The sequence below is a fragment of the Muntiacus reevesi genome, chromosome 2, assembly GCF_963930625.1.
Source record: "Muntiacus reevesi chromosome 2, mMunRee1.1, whole genome shotgun sequence".
Lineage (NCBI taxonomy): Eukaryota > Metazoa > Chordata > Mammalia > Artiodactyla > Cervidae > Muntiacus > Muntiacus reevesi.
Genome location: NC_089250.1, coordinates 120,624,656 through 120,650,523, shown reverse-complemented (window position 1 = coordinate 120,650,523; position 25,868 = coordinate 120,624,656). Strand labels below are relative to the sequence as shown.

General features: G+C 37.4%; 1 protein-coding gene across 11 annotated transcripts in view; it reads right to left on the bottom strand.

The window, feature by feature from the left end:
* SHLD2 (shieldin complex subunit 2) overlaps nt 1–25,868 on the bottom strand; it is a 108,851-nt gene that overhangs the window by 28,331 nt on the left and 54,652 nt on the right. For 5 of the 11 annotated variants that reach the window (XM_065922749.1, XM_065922750.1, XM_065922751.1 and 2 more), the window contains 2 exons: nt 9,379–10,887; nt 5,394–5,501 (listed from right to left, as the gene is read on the bottom strand). In XM_065922749.1, the coding sequence (XP_065778821.1) occupies nt 5,394–5,501; nt 9,379–10,882 (1,612 nt within the window). In that variant the 5' untranslated portion in view covers nt 10,883–10,887. Of the gene's footprint in view, nt 1–5,393; nt 5,502–9,378; nt 10,888–11,092; nt 11,309–11,381; nt 11,867–25,868 lie in introns of those variants that run through there. The other 6 variants (XM_065922748.1, XM_065922743.1, XM_065922744.1 and 3 more) reach the window with 3 other exon arrangements.

Below are 25,868 nucleotides of genomic sequence, written 5' to 3'. Positions count from 1 at the left end.
AGGCTTCCCTGGCGGCTCAGCTGGTAAAGAATCTGCCTGCAATGCAGGAGACCTGGGTTCAATCCCTGGGTTGGAAAGATCCCTTGGAGAAGGAGATGGCCACCCAATTCAGTATTTTGGCCTGAAGAATTCCACGGATAGTCCATGGGGTCACAAAGAGTTGGACATGAATGAGCAACTTTCACTTTTTCACGAAGAGGTTTGGGCTAGTGTATGCATATTCATGAAGGGACTTTGGGAGGCAGGCAGAGACCAAATTTGAAAACATCAACATCATCATCTTTTAGGTTCAGTTGTTCAGGTGGTTCACCGCTTCAGGCTCATCTTTAATTCTGAAACAGAACCGGGAATCTTTACAGCTGACATTTTATCTTTGCTATTGTTAACTTCTCTTCCCTGGTAACAGTCATTCATCTTTCGCCTTAAAGGTTATTAATTACTCAGGCCTGTTCAAAGACAAGCATTATGGCCAGGCTTAGATCACAAAATGGCTTAGGCCAAAAATAGCCTCTCTTACTTCAAGAAAATCAAGCTTGATACTGATACTCTTTCTCCAGGGACCCCCTACCCTACTTGGTTACAAAGTGGATACAATCTTATCTTTTTCTATGTGGCTACCAAGCTACCTTAGGGTCATTTATTTAAAAGCTAACCTTTGCCTCAGTGGTTTCAGATACCATCTTTGTTATATACTAAATTATACATATGTGCCTAATTCTTATCTTCCTAGTCGATGCCACTGATCTAGTTGCCTATTCATGTACCAGTATCACACTGCTTTAATTACTGGGGCTTTAGAGTATATTTTAATGCTCAATAAGCTTAGTCACTCATATTTTTCTTTTTCACTGTTTTCCTAGCTATTCTTGCATGTTTGTTCTTCCATATGAATGTTAGTATCAAGTTATATATAGTATCATATTAGTATCATGTTGGTATTTTTACTGAGAGTGCACTGAACTTATAAATAATCTTAAGGAGAACTGGTATCATTTAATGTTGAATTATTTAATCCAGTAATACGGAATGTTGTCTTTCCACTTATTCATATCTTCATTTCTTTCCAGTGTATTTAAAATTTTTATTCATATAGGTTTTTGCACATTTCTTGTTTAATTTATTCTGAAACATCTTCTTTATTACTATTGTAAACTAGCATTTTCCTACCATTATGCCCTCTGTTTGGTGTTTGTGTATATGAAGGCTACTGATTTTTTTAACAGTAATTTTTGTGGAACTCTTTACCCATTCAAATGCCTCTTCTTTTCTGATTGCATTGGTGAATAACTCTTCGTATAATGGTGAACTAAAAGAGCCTCTTGATGGGGCTAAAAGAGGAGAGTGAAAAAGCTGGCTTGAAACTGAACATTCAAAAAACTAAGATCACGGCAGCTGGTCCCATCACTTCACGGCAAACAGATGGGGAAAAAGTGGAAACAGTGACAGGTTTTATTTTCTTGAGCTCCAAAATCACTGCAGATGGTGACTGTAGCCATGAAATTAAAAGACACTCGCTCCTTGAAAGGAAAACTATGACAAACCTAGGCAGTGTATTACAAATCAGAGGCATCACTTTGCATACAAAGGTCCATATAGTCAAAGCTATGGTTTTTCCAGTAGTTACGTACAAATATGAGAATTGGACCATAAAGAAGGCTGAGTGCTAAAGAATTGATGCTTTTGAATTGTGGTACTGGAGAAGACTTGAGAGTCCTTTGGACAGGAAGGAGATCAAATCAGTCAACCCTAAAGGAAATCACCCCTGAATATATACTGGAAGGACTGATGCTGAAGCTAAAGCTCCAATACCCTTGCCACCTAATGTGAAGAGCCAACAAATTGGAAAAGACCCTGATGTTGGGAAAGATTGAAGGCAAAAGGAGAAGAGGGCAGCAGAGGATGAGATGGTTAGATAGCATCACTGACCCAGTGGAAATGAATTTGAGCAGACTTTGGGAGACAGTGAAAGTCAGGGAAGGCTGGCATGTTGTAGTTCATGGGGTCACAAAGAGTCAGACATGACTTAGTGACTGAACAACAGCAAATGGAAAAGAATAGCAGAGATAAGGGATGTTCTTATTTTGTTCTTGACTTTGTGGAAATGCCTCTAGTGTTTCTACATTAAATAAGATAAGGCATCAGGGTTAAGTATATCTATATTATTGATATAGTATCAACTATATTGTAATTGTAGCACTATACTGATGCTGTACTTATTGGTAGGAGAAAGTATCCCTCAATTTTTATTTCTTGGAATGCTTTTTATAATAAATGGATGTTGAATTTTTCAAAGGCTTTCTCAACATCTATGAAGATACCCATACAAATTCTCAGATGTATTAATATACTAATATTCATATATTAATATGAAATATTAATGTATCTGAACAAATCTTCCATTTCTAGAATAAATCTCATTTGGTCATTTTTTCCCTAATGTAGAGTTAGATTTTTTTACTAAAATCCTGTTTAGGCTTTTTACATCAATAATCATGTATAATACTGGTCTGTATTTTTATTTGTAATGTCTTTATTTGGTTTAGGTGCTAGTGTTATATTTGCTTTATAAAAGGAATTGGGAATTTTCTCCTTCAATACTCTGGACTAATTTATAGAGCATTGGAGTTATCTGGCCTTTGAAGGTTTGATGGAATTTCCTGTGAAACTATTTTCAGACCTGGCCCTCTTTTGTATGGTAGTTCTTTAGTAATTTTCTCTATTTCTTCTACAGAAATTGGTGAGTTTAAACTTTCTTTCTCTAATGGGATCAATTTTGGCTATCTGTAAATCCCTAGAAAATTTACATACATTCAGACATTACTTTGCCAACAAAGGTCTATCTAGTCAAGGCTATGGTTTTTCAAGTGGTCATGTATGGATGTGAGAGTTGGACTATAAAGAAAGCTGAACGTCAAAAAATTGATGCTTTTGAACTGTGGTGTTGGAGAAGACTCTTGAGAGTCCCTTGGACTGCAAGGAGATCCAACCAGTCCATCCTAAGGGAAATCAGTCCTGGGTGTTCATTGGTAGGATTGCTGTTGAAGTTGAAACTCTTAATACTTTGGCTACTTGATGTGAAGAGCTGACTCATTTGAAAAGACCCCGATGCTGGAAAAGATTGCAGGCAGGAGAAGGGGACGACAGAGGATGAGATGGTTGGATGGCATCACCAACTCAATGGACATGGGTTTGGGTGGACTATGGGAGTTGCTGATGGACAGGGAGGCCTGGCATGCTGCGATTTATGGGGTCGCAAAGAGTCAGACACGACTGAGCGACTGAACTGAACTGATTTTTTTTCAGACACTTTTCTCATATATGTTATCACAAAATATTGAGTATAGTTTCCTGGGATGTACAGTAGGTTCTTGCTGGTTATCCATCTCATATATAGTAGCATGTGTATGTTAATCCCAAGCACCTGATTTATCCCTTCTCCCTAAACTTCCCCTTTGGTAGCCATATTTGTTTTCAATATCTGTAAGTCTGTTTCACTTTTGCAAATTAGTTCATTTGTATCATTTTTTAAAAACTTAAAGATTCCACATATGAGTGATACCATATAGTTGTCTTTCTCTATCCGATTTACTTCACTCAGTACAATAATCTAGGTCTATCCATGTTGCTGCAAATGGCATAATTTCATTCATTTTTATGGATGTAATATTTCATTGTACATATGTACCACATGTTCTTTATCAATTCCTCTTATCAGTGGACATTGTCTTGGCTATTATACATAGTGCTGCAAAAAACATTGAGATGCATGCCTCCCTTTTTTCTTGATCAAATTAACTAGCTGGTTCATCTATTTTTTTGGAAACAAGATTTTACATTAAAATAATTTATCATTTTAAAATTCACATTCTTATTAATTACTGTTTTTACCTTTGTTTCTTTGCTTTACTTTGTTGTTTTTTCGCTAGGTATCAGAGTTTATAATTTAATTCATGTATTTTTATTCTTTTATTATTATTGATAAAAAGGGTTCAGCTAATACATTTTTCTTTGATAATTTTCCTTAAATGCATTCCAGCTATTCTGACATGCAGTGTTCCCATTATTATATTTTTTAATTCTATAATATCAGTTTGTATTTCCTTTTTCACTCAGAATTTGTTCAGTAGGTACAAAATTTCCAGATATAGGACCTGCTGCTGCTGTAGCTAATAAATTCTAGTTCTTGCACTTCCCTGGTGGCTCAATGGTAAAGAATCCACCTGCTTATGTAGGAGACACAGGTTCGATCCCTGGTTTAGGAAGATGCCATATGCCACTGAGCAATTAAGCCTGTGCACCACAACTCCTGAGCCCACGTGCTGTACCTACTGGATCCCATGTGCCCTAGAGCTTGTGCTCTGCAAGAAGTGAAGCCACTGTAATGAGCAGCCTACACACCACAACTAGGAAAAAGCCCGCACGCAGCAACAAAGACCCAGCACAGTCAATAAATAAACAAATAGCATCATAAAAAATTAAAAAGAAATAAAGTCAAGTTTTATAGCATTTGATCAGTATGTTTGTAATAATTCCACTTTATAGAAATTAATAACATTTTCTTTATGACCTAATAGGATCAATTTTTCTGACTGTACTGTACACACATGACAAAAATGCATATTTCTATCATTAGAATATAGAATTCAATTTATATCCATAAGATACACCTTATTCATAAGATCTACACTGCTCACTATATTGTTTAGATCTTTTATTTCTTAGTCATATTCTGTCTATTAGATCTGTCTTGTGCCATTAGAGAAATGCAAGTTAATACCACAATGAGATATCACTGCACAGTGATCAGAATGGCTGAAATTTAAAAATAGGACAATACCAAATGCTGAAAAGGATGCAGAGAAACTACAAGATACATTGCTGGTAGGAAGTTTAAGTGATACAGCCACTCTGAAAAATAGTTTGGCAATTTCTTATAAAACTAAACATGTATTTGTCATACAAATCCTCTTTTCATTACCTTAAGAATTCCAGAGGCTCAGAAATTCCATGGAAGAACTTCAGAGGTCCATGGAATCACTTGGAATGATAAGAAAAATTTTATGTCTCCCTGCTTAAGTCTATTTTTTTAAAGAAATGGCACATAGCTTCTCAAAGAGGTCTATGACTCCCTAAAAGGTTAAGAATCATGAGTATATTGACTCTAAGAAAACAAATCATGAACCCCAATATTTCTTAAAATAAATATGATTTATACCGTACAAGTTAATTTTTATAAATTCTATTTTCATTCTTACTGAATAAACCAATATCTTTCAGCTAACCATTTAGAAAACATTTTCTAACATTGCCATTTTAACTCTAATTTTTCTCAATATGTGTATATATTTTAAATACTAAGAAATTATTATATTTATATTTAAAATGTGTCTTACATTCTTCAGGCTGGACAGATGAGTAACTCCCAAGATTTAATAACTGACTGGTAAATGTTGATTGCAGTACTGTCTCACCAACCCAGTGATCCTCATGCATAGTGACATCTAGAAAGGGGGAAAATAAGTTCTGATCATGCTAAAAATTTCCTCACACTGGGATTAATGTACTCATCATAGCAAAATACCATGCATGCCTCTCACATGCCAGGAAACTGAAGTCCAAATAGGGTAAATGATCTCCCTAAAGGTACAAAATGATAAAATAGCAAATTTGATCTTTGAACCTAGGAATGTCTGTACGTAGGCAAAATAACAAAATTGCTTCTGTATATTCAAATAATATCAATATGGAAGCTTTGCTCCACAGAGAAAATTTTAACAGTTTTGTTAGCTTAAGGCAAAGGTATAATGTATATTTCTGATAAGTTAAGTCATTTAGGATCAGGACTGAAAGCAGGGTTCCAAAGCAGTAGTTCCTAGAAGAGTAAAACATATTTAGTATGCATTTATTTCCTCTGCCATAAGCCATATATAAATATAATGTAAGGCATTCCTAAAGAACTTTGATTATTTTTCCCTAAACTCAATAATAATTATCTTCTATAGATGTTAAAAATGAAATACTTTGGAGGTAAGGAACACTTCCCAGGAAAAAGAGAGCTGCATGATCTAAGATGGAAAGAGAAGAAACATTTAGTGGAACTAAACATTCCAACTGGGAGAAACAATTCTACGTAGAACAAAACTTAAGTTAAAGACAGAGACAGATCCATCCCAGGCAGGATATAATCAGCTTTTTATAATCAGTATAAAATGTTAGAGGTATGAAGATACACTAATGGCAGCAAAATAATCAAAGAAAAACAAGGATGCATAATTTCTAAGTAATTACTTCCAAATTTATATCCCAGATCCTCTCCTCAGCTTCAAACCCATTTACCCATTTATCCACAACTGCCTAATTGACATTCCTGACTGGATATTCTAATAGCTCCCCAAACTCAGCCTGGCTCAAATCTGCTTTTCTTGTACGCCCCATCTCATCTGTTGGCACTATGCTGCTAGCCAGGTCAATTAAAACATGACATCATCCTGAACTTTTACCTCTCCTGCCCCATTTTTGTCTCCGACCCAATTGCTGACTCCGTCTCTTGAATCTGCCCACAGCCCTGCCATGGCTAGTTTTGCATCAAACATTCTTCTCTCTCCAAGTAGGTCCCCTTCCTATCTCCAATCCATGTTCCATGATGCTAATGAATGATTTATCAAGAACATTAATGTGACCTACTGACTTGATTAAAAAAACTCTCAGTGGCTCCCCATGACCTGGCCAAGAACAACCAGTACAGAATTCAAAGCTTTTCAAGATCTGACATTCAGGATGCCTGCTCTTCAGAAAGGAACAAATAAGAAATTTCAAGGAGAACTTTCAGAAAACCATATTGTAAAACCTATGTTCAGACTCGTAAAATGTTAATCATTGGTAACAGGATGGAGGGGAGTTAAGAATTCAGCCCTTGCCCCCCTTTTCTTGGTCCATTCACTGATACAGTTTTCTATCTGTCCTTTATATACTGGTTTCCCAGTTAAGTCCCAGGTCTTCTTCTCTTTTAACTCTAGTCACTAGTCTCCTTAGAGACTATATAGACCATATTTAGAGCATCTTTTCACTCTATTGCTACAGTAGAAAAATATCCATTACTGAATGGAATGTGATCTGGAATCCATCTGTTAGACAGAATTGTTCAGTTTTGGGTGGATATCAGCAGGTAGTATGAGATATCCAACACAGAGATATAATCATCTGCAACTGGATGCTATTAATTAAAGTGGGATTTCACTCATAAATTCCTCTGTAAATGTAATCTCACTACCTAACTAGGAAAACAGAAAAGTACAAATTTCCCTTTCCACAAAGTTTTGATCTGTTCCACACAAATAAAAGAAACTAGATATCTGTAAACTACTTTTTTTAACTAAGGAAATTAAGTAAAACAGAAACAAACAAACCAAAAAAACTCATTTTATTTATTTTTAAAAAAAAAAAACCCATTTTAAAAAACTGGTGCCCATAGAAATAATCTAAATATTCTATAATAGGAAAATATTAAGTAAACTTCGGTAAAGTCACTTCACAGAATGTTACCTCCTTGGTAACAACTGTATGGACACTAGGGGAAAAGAGAGAGAGTTGGGTTGAGTTTCTATCTGCTAAGAAAAGGCCTCCTGGGAGGCTCATACAGGGACAGTGATGCCTTGATAAAGTAATAGTGGTCCAAGGTCTACCCTACTCTTTATGGTCTTGGGGACCTCATTTTTTTCAGCACTCCAGAAACAGATTTCAGCTCTGTGACATAAACTTGTATTCAAATCAGTTAATGAGACAAACAGGAAAACAGAAAAACAGAACACAACCTTTTTGTTTAAATATACAAAATTGCCAAAGAAACACTTGCAGCCTGCTCTCACCTTGTAGGTAGTTTTATATCTTAGAAGCCGAGTCATAAGCAAAGGGCTGCTCGGCAAGCACTGAATCAGAAAAGAGCAAGTTAGATGGCTTGAGCTGCCTGCAGAGAAGATACCGCCAGTGGGACGAGAGTACGCAAAGCTGACACAAACCTGTGTTCAGCTCCTCAGTAGAGACTGTACCTGAAAATACCCAATTCCACAAATACCCAAGTATATTAGCTAAGGTTCTCACTCCCTCAGCAAACCATCTGAGAGGAATTACAAATGACTGCCTTGATACTTTCTCTTTCTAAGCTTTTAAAGCTGACCCACACCTCTTCTCTATCACATTCTTTCTTTACATATATTATGAAGCTTAATCAACTCTGTGCTGGTGTGGGATTCATTCTTAAGATGATCAGTAACTATGCCCTAATACACTACGTGTTGATTTTTAAATCAATATAGGACATGTAACAAACTATTAGATTTTGTTTTTCAGGTGAAAACGCAGGATACAAATCATTTTTCATGATTATAACTGTATATTGAGAGTAGGGATTCTAGAATCGGGGTGAAGCCCTGCTTTGCCACCTCCTAGCTGGCAGTGGCTAAGTTACTTCACTTCCCTGGGTCTATATTTTCAAGCTGAAAAATGGGGAAGATAACCAGTGCTCTCTTCATACAATTGTTATATAATGAGTTGAAAGATATGTAACATCTAAAACAGGGACTAAGTTCCCGATGAATGTCCGTTATTATCCATATGCAGACATGATTGAGGAGCACAGGCAAGATAACTGGAAGGCAATACTCCAACACTCCATTGGCAGTTATATGAGGTTGGTATAATACCAGGAGTCTCTCCTTTCCGTATTTCCAAATGTGATCAGTAGTGACCCTTGGATAACACAGGGTTAATCCATTACTTTAGTCAGCCCTCTGAATCTCTTGCTCTTCTACATCCGTGGTTTCAACCAACCAGGAATGGTGGAGTACTGTAGTGTTCACTACTGAAAAACATCCACATGTAAAGGGGCCCATGCAGTTCAAGGGTCTTTGGTAATTTTAATAATTTAAAAATTCAATAGAAATTCCACGCTCCCTCAGTAAGAATGTAGTGTGCATAGCTTTACTAGGGATGGAATAGTAGAAATGCCGTCCTGTTAACACAGCTAAAGAAAAGGGTTACAAATAAGACATACATAAATAAAACGGTAAGAAAACAAAGAGCCCGATGAGACACAACATGAATGCTAGCATAGTGAATGAAAGGAGGAGAAATCAGAGACTTCTCAAAGAGAAGGAGGAACAGGAGGGACAGTAGGAAGGAGGGACAGAACAAAAAAGGACAGATAAACACCCAGAAATGGCAATGCAGGGATGAGGAGACCAATACAGATGCTCTAAGGGACTCAATCATGCTGGAACCCTAAGAAGCAAATGGTAAGGAAAGAATCCTTAAAGGCTTAAAGTGGGAGGGGGAAAAAGACTACAGCTTTGTAAAATAAGATATTTACCACGATGACCTTACCTGTGAGTAAAATTATATCTCCAAGAAACACAGTAAGGGCCCAGAATGCTGCAGTCCTCCACAGAAACACCTTCTTCTTAACTTCTGATTGGTCAGTTACCACAATTGTTGCTAAAGGCACTTTAGAGCCAGAATTTGGTCCAGATTTTATATTTATTTCTTTCATGTGACATGGAGATAACACCATGACTAAGCAATTGTATTTCTGACGTTCAGAATCACAGTTTTTTATTAATGAGGTTTTTTTAATGCCCTTAAATCCAGACATGTTCCTCTGGCCCACTGTTATAGTATGATCTCTCTCATTAGAAAACAACTTAATTTTCTTAGCTACATGGGGGACTTTAGATAGAGCCTGAGGATGGCCTGATTTCTCTTCAGAGGTCCAACTTCTCTTACCTTTGTGGAAGGTATTTAGTTGAGAACACAGTATTCCTGAGTTACATGACTCAATGCATACCTCATTTGGTTGAAAGTTATCATCAAAATTGAAAAGTTCTTCAGATCCTATGTTTTCTTCAAGATCTTTATCAGCGTTTAAGAGAGTGTGGCAACTTTTTGTTTCAGGACAAACAGGACTAAAAAGTTCAAGGGAACAGGCTTGGTTCTGTCCATCTTTACATCCTTCTGCAGAATCATCTTTGGACTGAATCAAATTATCCTCAGTTATTCTTATTTCCCCATAACTTGCTTCTGGTTCAATCTCCATGGTTATGGTCCCTTTATTTATAGAATTCTGCCCTTTATATTTCCTTTGAGCTAAGAAAGCAACCTGGCTGGAGGTCATTATACTAAGAAATTCAGTATCAGTGGATATTTTAAGTCCTTCAGGCCTTGGTTTGTCTACTGTGTTAGAGGGAAAGAACTCCAGACACCGGTTCTGTACTTCATGATGCTCTGTTGGTGCACAGTTCATTTTGATAGCTTCTGGAGTGTTGGTCCATTCAGTACCACAGACCACATCCAGTATAGCTGCACACTTATGATCTAAATGAAAGGAAATTTTTGGAATGTTCTGACCACATATGTTTGATTGATCATGCTGTTCGTTTGTGGTTTTCTCAAGTTCACTGGAAAGCTTTTGACACTTCTCTTCTTCAGTAAAATGCTGAATTCCTCCCTTAAGTCCACATATTTGCTCACTGGAGTTGGTTCTGTCACTCATTCCCAGGAGGTAACTCTTCTGGGACTTCGCAGCTTGTGTTTCAGAAATGCAACGTGTGGTGTCATCTTTCATGTGAACAGACCTGTTCATAGAGTTTGCTGGAGTGTGACCATGAGGAAGATCTGGAAGACCCAGAGGTTCCAGGGCCTGACAGTCCTCGAGATTTTTGTGCCTGCATTTTTTATCCTTCAGGTATAAGGAATGGTGATTGTACAAAACCTGAATTTCTTTCCAGGTCTCAGTAGTGGGTGCTAAAGAGGTTGGTTCCTGTGAGACTGTCATTTCCAGTGGACTGACTGGAGCACCCCAAAAAATGTGAACTTGAGATCCTCCACTCATAGTTTCTGAAAAAAAAGAAAAAGAAAAATCTAAAATAAGCATGTGTCAGAAATTTTTATATATTTAAATTAACTTATAATAGCCCCAAAGCAAATGTAATATAAATAAAAAATATAATTAATAGAGGTGATTTATATTCTTAATTATAAAAATGACAAATACATACGCAATCATAAGGAGAAATCAAAATATACACAAAAAAATACTCACATAAAGACTCTCTTTAAGGAAAATAAAATTAAGCATACTAACAACAAATGAGTCAACTCTTAGTATGCTCATTTCTGGTATTGTAAAATCTTGCACTCTTTTTTTTCTTTTGGCTGCTCAGTGCAGCATGTAAGGTCTTCGTTCCAGGGATCAAACCCGTGTCTCCTGCATTGGGAGTGCAGAGTCTTAACCACTGGACTGACCGGGGAGTCCCAAAACTTGCACCATTTAAACAGTAAGTTAGTAAAGAAGGGAATAAACAGCATTTGTTTAGCTGTATTATAGTCACCTTTAAATCCTTTGTTTTCTTTTTAGGGCCTTCTTCCTTAAACTGTGAACTCAATTCCAAAATCCCAAAATAGAGGCTTGAACCAGTAAAGAGAAAATAAAAAACCAAGGCTCTTTTCAAAATGTACAAGTAACTATATTATCTATCTTCAATCTATAAGCGCAATCAATAATTGCTTCTGTATTTTTAAAAAATAATTTTATTTATGTATTTTCTTGGCTGTGCTGGTTCTTTTGTTTCTGCACAGGCTTTTCTGTAGTTGTCGCGAGCAGAGCCTACTCTCTAGTTGTGGTATGCGGGCTTCTCATTGTGGTGGCTTCTCTTGTTGCGGAGCATGGGCTCAGAAGCTGTGGGACACAGGTTTAGTTGCTCTGCATATGGGATGTTCCTGGAGCAGGGATCGAACCTGTGTCTCCTGTGTTGGCAGGCTGATTCTTCACTATTGAGCCAGCAGGGAAGCTCTGCTTCTGTATTTCTAATCTTCTCTAAAATGCAAACAGATTAAGAATAGCCATTTTGTAATATACAGACAAAAGAAACTCATTATAATTTAAATATTTTTTCATTAACTGTCAGCACTTGATATAAGTAAATCTAAGTAAGCATCATATTTAGTGAGATAAAAATAGAGAATTATACCACTACTGACTTGATAATAACTGACTTTCCAAAAGTATCAGCTAAATAGACCTATTCCTAGAGTTTGCTGATAAATATTTTATAGTGCTATAGGGACAAAAAGACAGATAAGGTCCTTGGCCTAAGGGAACTGTCAGTCTGGTTTTAAAAAAACAAAAAGGAGAAAAAAAACAGTGAATGTAAACTACCAGTTTAAAAATAATGTAATACATACTATAAACTAGAAATAAGAAACAATACTCCTATGGAAGGCAAGTACCATAGCTGTAAGCATCTAAACAAAGAATACGCAGCTGTAAAAGCAGGGTTATGAAAGACCGTGGTATGACTGAGGGCTTTTGATCAAAGTACAGGGTCCTTTGTAAAAAGGTAAGAAGCTTTCAAATCATGAAAAGTCTATACAGAAGTATGGCGGTATACAGGAAACCACAGCTACAGTTCCCAGTCACTCTCATCACTCCTTGATTTGCTCCTGGTCACCTCTTCCTAATCTAATAACCTATCTGATTATAGTTCTTGTGATTTCACTATCAGTGTGGGTGTTCCTGCTAATACCCTGGCCTCTTGGTTCCTTGTCCTCTTCTCTACTGATTTTATTCTCCACCCTACCTCAGTTATTCATTCTCATAATCATATGCCCTACCATTAACAATAACTATACATTTCCTTAATTTCAATTTAAGCTTTCAACTCGCTAATTACTTTCTCCTATCTTGACTTACTCCCTCTAAATGGACAACTACAACAACTCTTTGACCATGTGGGATCTATGTTGAACACAATGATCATAACTCATTTTTATAGCCTCATTCTTCACTTCCCTCCTTAAAATGCTTATATTCCAGGGTCATTATAATCACTCCCAACCATACTTCTTTAATTCTGCTACTCTCCTCTCTAGCTAAACTCAAACCCTGGTTCAATCACTCCTACTCTACACCTGTACCCAATGAAAACTAGTCTCATTTTAAGATCGTGACTACTAACCTCAAGGAGGTACTCAGAAATCTTATATTTCTCTGTCCATTCATTTTCCAAGATAACTCTTTTATACTCTTTAAAGCTCAGCATCTCCTCCCCTATCCTCAAGTGCAGCTGATGATCATTTACAAGTTGTCAGCAACATACCTACCGACCTCTATCGTACCCATATATTTTGTCCACTTTATTACTATGAATAAACTCTAACTGTTTGTGCTTCTAAAGCCAACTCTTCCTCACTTAGACATTAGATCTTATACCCTCTTTCCTACCCAGGCTTCAGCAATTCTTCATTTCTCTCCTACATCTTGATTTTTGTTTTTTACTGGAGCATCTCCATCAACATACAAACATGTTGTGACTATTCCTCACGCTGTTAATCCTCAGCTCCTCTACTCCTCCACTTATTTTTTTTTTCATTAACAACAAAGATAGAGTTAGCAAAATATTGAGTATTATAACTAAAATGTATTTGGTGTGGACAAAAATTAGAAGATAATGTGGAAAAATAAAAACAGGTATGATCGAATGGTAAAGGTTTCAGTTGACTCCTCCACTTATTATACCGCTTTTCTGCTCCCCTCTACAGCAAAATTCCTTGAAAGAACTGTCTACATTCCCTCTTACCCAATTCTCTCTTAAACCCACTCCTATCAAGCACTGGTCCAAAACACTCCACTGAAACAGCATATTTCAAGGTCTCCAATAACCTCCATATTGAAATCAGTCAAATCCCCATTTTCAACTTAAGACTGTCAGCACTGATCATCCCTTTCTTCTTTTGTGCAGTCTCCTTCTCAGTCTCCTTCACTATCTTCTCCTCATCTCAACTTCTTGCTCAAGGGCCCAGCACTTGGATCTCTCTCTGGACTCACTCCCTAGGTAATTTTCATTCAGTCTCAGGATCTGAATACCTTCTAATAACAGATGTATATCTCCATCACTAATGACCACCAGATGTTTATCTCCATCACAGTCTCTCTTCTGAATGCCTGACTCCTTATCCAACATTCTTATCAACATTCTACTTGAGATACAAGTACTGGGCCCCTAAGCAAGAAGTTGAGGAGATGAGGAAAAGCTAGCAAAGGAGACTGAGAAGGAGCGAATGGTGAGGTAGTGTGAGGTGGGATGAGAATCAGGAGGATGTGGTATCCCTAATAGGCACCTATGCGGAAAAGAGTTAACATACCAAGCCTGAGACTACCATCCTTAAAAAGCCCTGCTTGTAACGTGGGCCCTTGGCAGGCATTTGTGCATTTTGATTTCAGGAGGGTTCCCACTGTTCCTTGGTAAGAATGGCTCACTGTGCCTAAACTATCTAATAAACACTTCCTTTCCTTCTAAGAGACTGGCATTTTGGTATGTGATAGGCAGAGGATGGCTGCAACACCAAGCCTCCTTAGAGAAATGGCTGATTCTAGATTTGGGGCAGGAAATAAACAAGATGAACCTGAAACGTCTCATCATTAAAGAGAACAATTGAAGACTAGTAGGACTCTGTCAAAAGAACTGAGGAGCCAACTTAAAGAGGCTCCCACTGCCATAACTGGGCAATCTGAGCATCAGTCAGGATGACCACCAAGATGGACTGGAACAAATCTGACATGCTTAAATCCACGAACTCATAAAAATAACTAAAACAAACTCACTCAATGATCACCTTCAGAGGATACTGTGACTGTTTCAAAAGTTGGTGAATAAAAGGAAAACATTTTACCCTGTTTTTCTTTACTAAGAGAATCTCAGGATGGCCAAATATATGATGAGAGGAAATCTCTCTTTACAGTGATATTATGATAATAAACAAAAACCAAAATAATGATAGACTAGCACCATCTCACAACTCCTAATGAGTTAGTGGATTTTCTAGGCAATAGCCATTAATGGCTACTAATATCACCAGGTAGATGTTGTGAGGGACAGCAGAAGGAATTTGTAGATTGAAACCAATTACAAAGTGTGGACCTTATTTAGATTTAGATTTGAAGACACAAGTGTAAAAATATAAGGCAACTGGAAAAACTGAAACTTTGGTATTTTATAACATGAAGGGACTACTGGTTTTTTTTAGTGGGATCATATTATTGAGGCTATATATAAAAGGCTATGTGCCAGAGATGTAAAATGAGTGTTTGCATGTAAAATGGTGACATTTCTTAATTTCCTTAGAACACCAGGAGGGGAGAGAGGACAAGGTTACAGATTAAACAAGATGGGCCACACGTCCAGGCAGGTTGATGCAACGCTTCTCTAATCACTCTACTTTTGTACATCTTTTAAATATCCTATAATATATGCCTTCTTTTTTGTTGTTATTTTTAAGAAATATTTTTTCAAATATGGAAAAGATTTAAGCAGTCTAATAATACCCAAGGTTGGGGAACTCTTACACAGCCCTGACAAACAATCTGGTAAAAGTGAGGATACTCATACCACACAACCAAATGATTCCACTTCCAAGTTTTTGCTCCGGAGAACTCTTGCTCGTATCTACACAAGAATATGTGTGCAAGAATGATCATGGGGGACTTTATAAAAAAAAATTTTAGAACCTAAAAATCCATGAAGAGGAGATAAGTCATAGGATATTCAGAGAATGACTACTATATGGCAGAAAAATAAATGAACACAAATTACGTATCAACATGGGTACATCTTACAAACATAATTTTAAATGAAAGAAGGAATCTGAAGAATAGACAACTTACGATATCAACATGTTGAATTTTAAAATATGTCCGAGATTAAAACACAAAATCCAGGATTGTGGTTACCTTCAGGAAGGAGGAATGGGGATGTGATAGGTAAAGTACACATAAAGGGCATCAACTGTACTAACCATGCTGATTTTTTTAACTAGGTAAATATATTCCTTACATTGTTCAGAAATATTTTATAACATTAAAAAAACCCTAGAAAGAAAAACTGAGAAGCAAGATTAAAGATGATTTTTCAAACACGCCTATATTTTAAAAGTTTTATTGTGATGAAGGACAAATGGTTATCATTTTTATAATAGATCTTTTTTTATTTGGAAATTCAGGCTCTTCTTTCACAATCTTCAAATTAGACATGATGTTCCAATACAACACTGGACCTAAATCTAATATTGCTGAATGAGAGTTGACAGCAAAGATGGCAACTTTTAACTTATTATCAGTTAAAACAGAGATATACTGCTGTTTTCAAACAGTCTTATAATACTGAATTATTACTAAGGAAACAAAATTATAGTAAGTTCAGGTGTGTTGACCCATAACAAAACAAAGAGGGCTAAGTATCATTAAGTACTATAACCACATATACCGACTTCATCTAATCCTCAGAGAAATAAAAATCTGCAGAAAAAATAATTGATATATTAGATCTAATTGATGGCTTACTATTTATATATTGGGCTTTCCTGGTGGTTCAGACAGTAAAGAACCTGCTGTAATGCGGGAGACCTGGGTTCGATCCTTGGGTTAGGAGGATCCCATTGAGAAGGAAATGGCAATCCACTCCTGTATACTTGCCCAGAAAATCCCATGGACAGAGGAGACTGGCAGGTTACAGGTCCCAAAGAGTCAAACATGACTGACCAACTAATACTACACTTTTTAAAATTTATATATCATTACCAAATTGGTCACTCAGTTCAGTTCAGTCATCAGTCGGGTCCGACTCTTTGTGACCCCATGAATCGCAGCACACCAGGCCTCCCTGTCCATCACCAACTCCCGGAGTTTACTCAAACTAATGTTCATCGAGTCGGTGATGCCATCCAGCCATTTCATCCTCTGTGGTCCCCTTCTCCTCCTGCCCTCGGTCTTTCCCAGCATCAGGGTCTTTTCAAATGAGTCAGCTCTTCGCATGAGGTGGCCAAAGTATTGGAGTTTCAGCTTCAACGTCAGTCCTTCCAATGAACACCCAGGACTGATCTCCTTTAGAATGGACTGGATGGATCTCCTTGCAGTCTAAGGGACTCTCAAGAGTCTTCTCCAACACCACAGTTCAAAAGCATCAATTCTTCTGTGCTCGGTTTTCTTCACAGTCCAATTATCACATCCATACATGACCACTGGAAAAACAATAGCCTTGACTAGACGGACCTTTGTTGGCAAAGTAATGTCTCTGCTTTTTAATATGCTATCTAGGTTGGCATAACTTTCCTTCCAAGGAGTAAGTGTCTTTTAATTTCATGGCTGCAATCACCTTCTGCAGTGATTTTGGAGCCCAAAAAAATAAAGTCTGACACTGCTTCCACTGTTTCCCCATCTATTTCCCATGAAGTGATGGGACCAGATGCCATAATCTTAGTTTTCTGAATGTTGAGCTTTAAGTCAACTTTTTCACTCCCCTCTTTCACTTTCATCAAGAGGCTTTTTAGTTCCTCTTCACTTTCTGCCATAAGGGTGGTGTCATCTGCATATCTGAGGTTATGATATTTCTCCTGGCAATCTTGATTCCAGCTTGTGCTTCTTCCAGCCCAGCTTTTCTCATGATGTACTCTGCATATAAGTTAAATAAGCAGGGTGACAATATACAGCCTTGTACTCCTTTTCCTATTTGGAACCAGTCTGTTGGTCCATGTCCAGTTCTAACTGTTGCTTCCTGACCTGCATATAGGTTTCTCAAGAGATGGATCAAGTGGTGTGGTATTCCCATCTCTTTCAGAATTTTCCACAGTTTATTGTGATCCACACAGTCAAAAGCTTTGGCATAGTCAATAAAGCAGAAATAGATATTTTTCTGGAACTCTTTTGCTTTTTCAATGATCCAGCAGATGCTGGCAATTTGATCTCTGGTTCCTCTGCCTTTTCTGAAACCAGCTTGAACATCTGGAAGTTCACGGTTCACGTATTGCTGAAGTCTGGCTTGGAAAATTTTGAGCATTACTTTACTAGCGTATGAGATGAGTGCAACTGTGTGGTAGTTTGAGCATTCTTTGGCATTGCCTTTCTTTGGGATTGGAATGAAAACTGACCTTTTCCAGTCCTGTGGCCACTGCTGAGTTTTCCAAATTTGCTGGCATATTGAGTGCAGCATTTTCACAGCATCATCTTTCAGGATTTAAAGTAGCTTAACTGGAATTCCATCACGTCCACTAGCTTTGTTTGTAGTGATGCTTTCTAAGGCCCACCTGACTTCACATTCCAGGATGTCTGGCTCTAGGTGAGTGATCACACCATCGTGATTATCTGGGTCATGAAGATCTTTTTTGTACAGTCCTTCTGTGTGTTCTTGCCACCTCTTCTTAATATCTTCTGCTTCTGTTAGGTCCATACTATTTCTGTCCTTTACCGAACCCATCTTTGCATGAAATGCTGCCTTGGTATTTCTAATTTTCTTGAAGAGATCTCTAGTCTTTCCCATTCTGTGGTTTTCCTCTATTTCTTTGCATCGATCGCTGAGGAAGGCTTTCTTATCTCTCCTGGATATTCTTTGGAACTCTGCATTCAAATGCAACTAACTTTCCTTTTCTCCTTTGCTTTTTGCTTCTCTTCTTTTCACAGCTATTTGTAAGGCCTCCTCAGACAACCATTTTGCCTTTTTGCATTTCTTTTCCATGGGGATGGTCTTGATCCCTGTCTCCTGTACAATGTCACAAACCTCTGTCCATAGTTCATCAGGCACTCTATCAGATCTAGTCCCTTAAATCTATTTCTCACTTCCACTGTATAGTCATAAGGGATTTGATTTAGGTCATACCTGAATGATCTAGTGGTTTTCCCTACTTTCTTCAATTTAAGTCTAAATTTGGCAATAAGGAGTTCATGATCCGAGTCACAGTCAGCTCCCAGTCTTGTTTTTGCTGACTGTATAGAGCTTCTCCATCTTTGGCTGCAGAGAATATAATCAGTCTGATTTCGGGGTTGACCATCTGGTGATGTCCATGTGTAGAGTCTTCTCTTGTGTTGTTGGAAGAGGGTGTTTGCTATGACCAGTGTGTTCTCTTGGAAAAACTCTATTAGCCTTTGCCCTGCTTCATTCTGTACTCCAAGGCCAAATTTGCCTGTTACTCCAGGTGTTTCTTGACTTCCTACTTTTGCATTCCAGTCCCCTATAATGAAAAGGACGTCTTTTTTGGGTATTAGTTCTAAAAGGTCTTGTAGGTTTTCATAGAACCATTCAACTTCAGCTTCTTCAGCATTACTGGTTAGGGCATAGGCTTGGATTACCGTGATATTGAATGGCTTGCCTTGGAAATGAACAGAGATCATTCTGTCGTTTTTGAGATTGCATTCAAGTACTGCATTTTGGACTCTTTTGTTGACCATGATGGCTACTACATTTCTTCTAAGGGATTTCTGCCCACAGTAGTAGATATAATGGTCATCTGAGTTAAATTCACCTATTCCAGTCCATCTTAGTTTGCCGATTCCTAGAATGTCGACATTCACTCTTGCCATCTCCTGTTTGAACACTTCCAATTTGCCTTGATTCATGGACCTAACATTCCAGGTTCCTATGCAATATTGCTCTTGACAGCATCAGACCTTGCTTCTATCACTAGTCACATCCACAACTGGGTATTGTTTTTGCTTTGGCTCCATCCCTTCATTCTTTCTGGAGTTATTTCTCCACTGATCTACAGTAGCATATTGGGCAGCTACCGACAGTATGAAAATTGGTCACTAGGGGGCTCCAAATAGCACAGCAAAAAACACTCTAAAAAGATATACTGATATCAAAATCAAGTGGAAGAGGGAGGAATATATTATCCAGAAAAGTAGGTAGAAATACTTCAGTTCAGTTTAGTTCAGTCTCTCAGCCGTGTCCGACTCTTTGCAACCCCATGGACTGCAGCACGCCAGGCCTCCCTGTCCATCACCAACTCCCGGAGTTTACTCAAACTGATGTCCATTGAGTCAGTGATGCCATCCAACCATCTCATCCTCTATTGTCCCCTTTTCCTCCCACCTTCAATCTTTCCCAGCATCAGGGTCTTTTCCAGTGAGTCAGTTCTTCACATCAGGTGGCCAAAGTATTGGAGTTTCAGCTTCAGCAGCACTCCTTCCAGTGAATATTCAGGACTGATTTCCTTTAGGATTGACTGGTTGGATCTTGTTGTAGTCCAGGGGACTCTTAAGAGTCTTCTCCAATACCACAGTTCAAAAGCATCCATTCTTCGGCACTCAGCTTTCTTCATATCCAACTCTCACATCCATACATGACTACTGGAAAAACCATAGCTTTGACTAGATGGACCTTTGTTGGCAAAGTAATGTCTCTGCTTTTTAATATGCTGCCCAGGTTGGTCATAACTTTCCATCCAAGGAGTAAGCATCTTTTAATTTCATGGCTGCAGTCACCACCTACAGTGATTTTAGAGCCCCCAAAATAAAGTCTCTCACTGTTTTCATTGTTTCCCCATTTGCCAAGAAGTGATGGGACCAGATGCCATGATCTTGGTTTTCTGAATGCTGAGTTTTAAGCCAACTTTTTTTAAGCCAACCTGTATATAGGTTTCTCAAGAGGCAGGTCAGGTGGTCTGCTATTCCCATCGCTTTCAGAATTTTCCACAGTTTGTTGTGATCCACACAATCAAAGGCTTTAGCACAGTCAATAAAGCAGAAGTAGATGTTTTTCTGGAACTCTCTTGCTTTTTCAATGATCCAATAGATGCTGGCAATCTGATCTCTGGTTCCGCTGCCTTTTTCTAAATCCAGCTTGAACATCTGGAAGTTCACGGTTCACGTATTGCTGAAGCCTGGCTTGGAGAATTTTGAGCATTACTTTACTAGCGTGTGAGATGAGTGCAATTGTGTGGTAGTTTGAGTGTTCTTTGGCATTGCCTTTCTTTGGGATTGGAATGAAAACAGACCTTTTCCAGTCCTGTAGCCACTGCTGAGTTTTCCAAATTTGCTGGCATACTGAGTGCAGCACTTTCACAGCATCATCTTTTTGGATTTGAATAGCTCAACTGGTATTCCATCACCTCCACTAGCTTTGTTCGTAGTGATGCTTCCTAAGGCCCGCTTGACTTTGCATTCCAGGATGTCTGGGTCTAGGTGAGTGATCATACCATTGTGATTATCTGGGTCGTGAGGATCTTTTTTGTATAGTTCTGTGTAGAAACACTTAGATATCTTCAAATCAAATACATAAAATTACTATGCTAATGAACTTCCCTCTCTCGAATCTTTGGATTTGTCTCCAACAGTTTCTTCCCTTTAGCTTCAACTAATTATATCTTTGGCTGATTCATATTGAGGTTTGACAGAAAAAAACAAAATTCTGTAAAGCAAATATCCTTTAATTAAAAATCAATAAATTTAAAAAAATAAAAAAACAAGCTTCCATATTGTTTCTTTGTTCTCACTTCCCATTTATTCTTCATTCCACTTAAATATGGCTCTTACTTCAATCATTTTGTATAACACTTTTTACTATGGAAACCAATGACCCCTAATAGCCAAATCTGAAGATCAGTTTTTAACCCCCATCTTACTGCCATTTGTAATTGGTTATCAATTCCTCTTTCCTGAAACATTCTACTTTTTTGATTCTGTGAAATTATCAACTTAGAATACTTTTCTGCTTAAAAAAAACCCACAGAAAACTATTGATTTATTCATTTATTCACTTAACAAATAGTAGTATGTGTCAGCCATCATGATAAGTACTGGGAATTCAACAACAACAAAGAGCTTTAAGGAGCTTATATTTTAATGGGAGAGCTAAATTGACAATTGTAAAATTGAGATACTGAACTATCACAGAAATACATGCAGGGTGTCCCTAAGAGGGAGAAGCCTGGGGCAACTCAACCCAAGTAGGACTGTCTATTACCTGCATTTTTCATAGACTCACTGAACTATGGTTAGTGACCAAATTTTGAAATCATATTTAAATAATATTCATAAAAAAGTAGTACAATATAGTCCCAAGACATCCCTTCTCCCCACCCAAAACAGGAGCCAGTGAAGCAGCCTTAGCTATGTTATTCAAGGGACAGACCTGCTATATGTAATCTCCAAAATGTTTAAAGGGTGTAAGGCACTCACTGCTCCTAGGTCCTCACTTAATTTTTTCTCCTAAATGTCCTGCAATCTAACTTCTATTTCCTATCTCTGTGAAGACAACAGTGAAGTACAAATTGTCAATTAAGTATCCACAGTACTTCACCACTTCAATTGTGAAAGTCTTTCCTTAATTTTTAGAACACTACTCTTTCCTAAATAATTCTTCTACCTCTTTGATTTTTCTTTCTCTGTCTTTTTCCTTGGGTCATCTCATCTTTTCCTTCCCTACAACATTGCAGAATTCCAGCCAACTGCATTCATTTTACTACTAAATATCCAATCATGCTTTACCAGTCTATATTGAACCAACCATTCTCCCTAACATCAGACTTTTATTTCTAGTATCATGATATCTGATACAACCACAGTAGATTAAAAAAAAAAAAGCAGTGTTCTTATGGAAGTTTCTCAGAAACCTAAAAAGAGAACTACCACATGACCCAGAAATTCTACTCCTGGATATATACCTAAAAAACAAAAAAAATAATTCAAAAAGATACCTGCACCCCAATGCTCAAAGCAGCATTATTTACCATAGCCAAGATATGGAAGCAACCTTAGTGTCCATCAACACATGAATGTATAAAGAAGATATGGTATATATTATATACACAATAGGATACTACTCAGCCATTTTTAAAAAGTTTGCTATTTGAAACAACATGATGGACCTGGAGGATATTATGCTAAGTGAAGTCAGAGAAAGACAAATATTATATGATGTAACTTAAATGTGGAATCTAAAACTAAACATACTAAAGAATGTAACAAAAAAGAAACAGACTCAACAGATATAGAGAACAAACTAGTGGTTACCAGTAGCGAGTGGGAAGGGAGAGGGCAAGATAACAGTATAAAATAAAATAAATCAGCTACAAGGGTATAACACAGGGAATATAGCCAGTATTTTTTAATGACTATAAATGGAATAAAACCTTTAAAAATTATGAATTGCTATGTGGTACACATGAAACATATAGATTATACATCAACTATACTTCAATTTAAAAAAGAAAGCAATGTTCTATTTAGTCTCTTTCTTGAAGGGAAAATCTGACTAAATGACTCTATACCCAGACTAGATTACACAGTCCATGGGTTCAAGTTTGGTAGGGTTGAAGGTTATGAGCCCAGAGGCTGCAGATTCCCAGATTCAGAGCTTTCCTTGCCCTCTAGGCAGGGGAAGTCACTGAAGCACCCAGGACTGACACGAAGCAGTCCTGAGAGTTCAGACGAGACCTCTCGGTACAAAACAGGTCCACAGCAGATTACAACTCTATAAAACACAAGGTTATCTGTACATAACAATTATTTAGTATGCCATCGCTCATTTGTCTAAATATATACCCCTGTATGTGTGGGACCCCTGCTTCCCCCATCAAAACAAACAAACAAACAAGCAAACAAACTGACTAGAAAGTATGGTCCTGTTAATGCAAAAGAGTAAATTTTTTTCCAAAAGAAATAATAAGTCTTTACAGCTAAGGCTGTAGCTACTAACTCCTCTGATTTATAGGAGTTGGAGTCTGTGAACAGGGGGATGGGATGTAGTGAGGGCAGAGGGAAACAAAATATTTATCAGAGCAAATATACATAGACTGAAGAGTTAAGTTGTGAACACTGATACATTTCAGTGATTCTTGGATAATGCTTGGGTGGACTCTGAGGGTTAAAGCTCATTAAGATACCAGATGAAACTTGCAAGTACATATCCATTACCATAGTTAATAATTATACAATTTCTCAATCGGCAGAAGGCCATTTCAGTCAGAAAGACCAATGCAACCATAGTCCTTTATCTTTAGAGTGGTCAGAGTCTAATGAATGGGTCAAAGATTTATAAAACAGGATGAACCGTATCAGTAAGTTTGTCTTTGTACAACACTACAACTAGAAACGCTTGTTACAAAATATAAGCAGTTAAAAGGGAGTGCTTTCTCCATCTTACCACCAGCTTATAAACACCGTTAGAATGCCTTTCCATGTCCATTTTACCAAAAATACAAGCATCACAAAACTACCCAAAAGTATCAAGTGACAAAGTGAAGAGGTAGCACAGGACTGTAATAATTAAAAGCGTGGGTTTTACAGTAAGATAGATTTGGGTTAAAACCATACTCCACAACTTGAAATGGTTGAAGCTACATGATATATTCTTTATATTTCTGTATATAGTTGAAAACATCCCTAACAAAAAAATACATTTCTTTACAAGTCCAGTGATAACTGCTTCCTTGTCTATCTAGTGAGAATAACATCAGTCCCTTTCTTATACTGTTGCTGTGAGATGGGCACGAGAGTATGTATTCAACGAACTAAACACTGGAAACTCCATACATACATGCTTAGTGATATATAAAAACCAAACCACTGTATTTTAGGGCTTTGCTTTTAATGTGTATTCTTACACAGCTGTAACCATAAAATTGCTATAACTGTGTATTTTGCTTTAATCCAGGTAAGGCTACTCTCTTTTATGTCAACCTATAACTTCCTAATCACTTTTAATGCTAGCTTAATATTTTCATGATGAATCTAATTTAGTTCACCATTACTCTCTACTTCACTCATTTCTTTCTAACTTATCACTATTACAGCCATTGCTGCAATAAATAATTTGAGAAATTTAATTATTTTTCAATTATTTTCAATTACTTTTCAATTATTTTCTTGTGATAAATGCCCAGGTATGCAATTATTGGGTCAAAGATGACTTATATTGTTATAGTTCTTAATATTATCTCATTGTGTGCAGAAGAAATGGACAGTTTATAATGTCCCAAACAATGGCCATGAGTTTCATCTCACCACAAATTTGTTAGCATATTAAAAAGTAATTTTACTAGTGAAATTACTAGTGAGGGTACAAAGGTACTTCACTGGTGTTTCATTTGCATTTCCTTAATTATTTCCAAACTGAAAAAATAGTGAATTTTGAATTACATTTGGATTAAAATCCTTAATATATGAAGGGTATGAGAGAACAGACACACAAAGAAACAGAAAAATGGGTTAAGAAGATAACCAGGTTTATAGCGCAGAAAAAAATGCATGGTTAAAAACAAAACATTCGTTCTTCTAATAAAATTAAATAAAAAATCATAAATTAATAAGAAAACATTTCTGGCTATCAAAAAAGCATTCATTCATGAAAAAGGTACAAGGGTAGAGCAAAATAACTTATAGTGATAAAATCTTTTCTGGAGGGGAATATGGCAATGTATGTTGAAAGTCTTAAAATTCTGTATCCCTTTGTGCTATAAACCTGGTTATCTTCTTAACCCATTTTTCTATTTCCTTGTGTGTCTGTTCTCTCATACTCCTCATATATTAAGGATTTTAATCCAAATGTAATTCAAAATTCACTATTTTTTTGTATCTGTTGCCGAAATTTTGACTCTCTGTGCACCACTGCCAAACAGAAATACGGAGACAGTTATGGAGGAGAAGGAAAGAGTGGCTTTATTACTCTGCCAGGCAAAGGGGGAACGCAGTCAGCTAGTGCCTCAGGAACTGTGCTCCCTCTCCCTGGTGAGTATGGAAAGTTTATGTGAAAAGTCAAAGTGAAGTCGCTCAGTCATGTCCGACTCTTTGCGACCCCGTGGACTGTAGCCTACCAGGCTCCTCCGTCCATGGGATTCTCTAGGCAAGAGTACTGGAGTGGGGTGCCATTTCCTTCTCCAGGGGATCTTCCCAACCCAGGGATTGAACCCAGGTCTCCCGCATTGCAGGCAGCAGCTTTAGCCAATAGCCTGTTCTTTCTTCAAAGTTTTAAAAAGGTGGGGCTGCTGACAAGATTATGGTCTGTGCAGGGCCTTAGGTGACCTAGCCTCCTAATCTTGATGAGCCTCTCTGG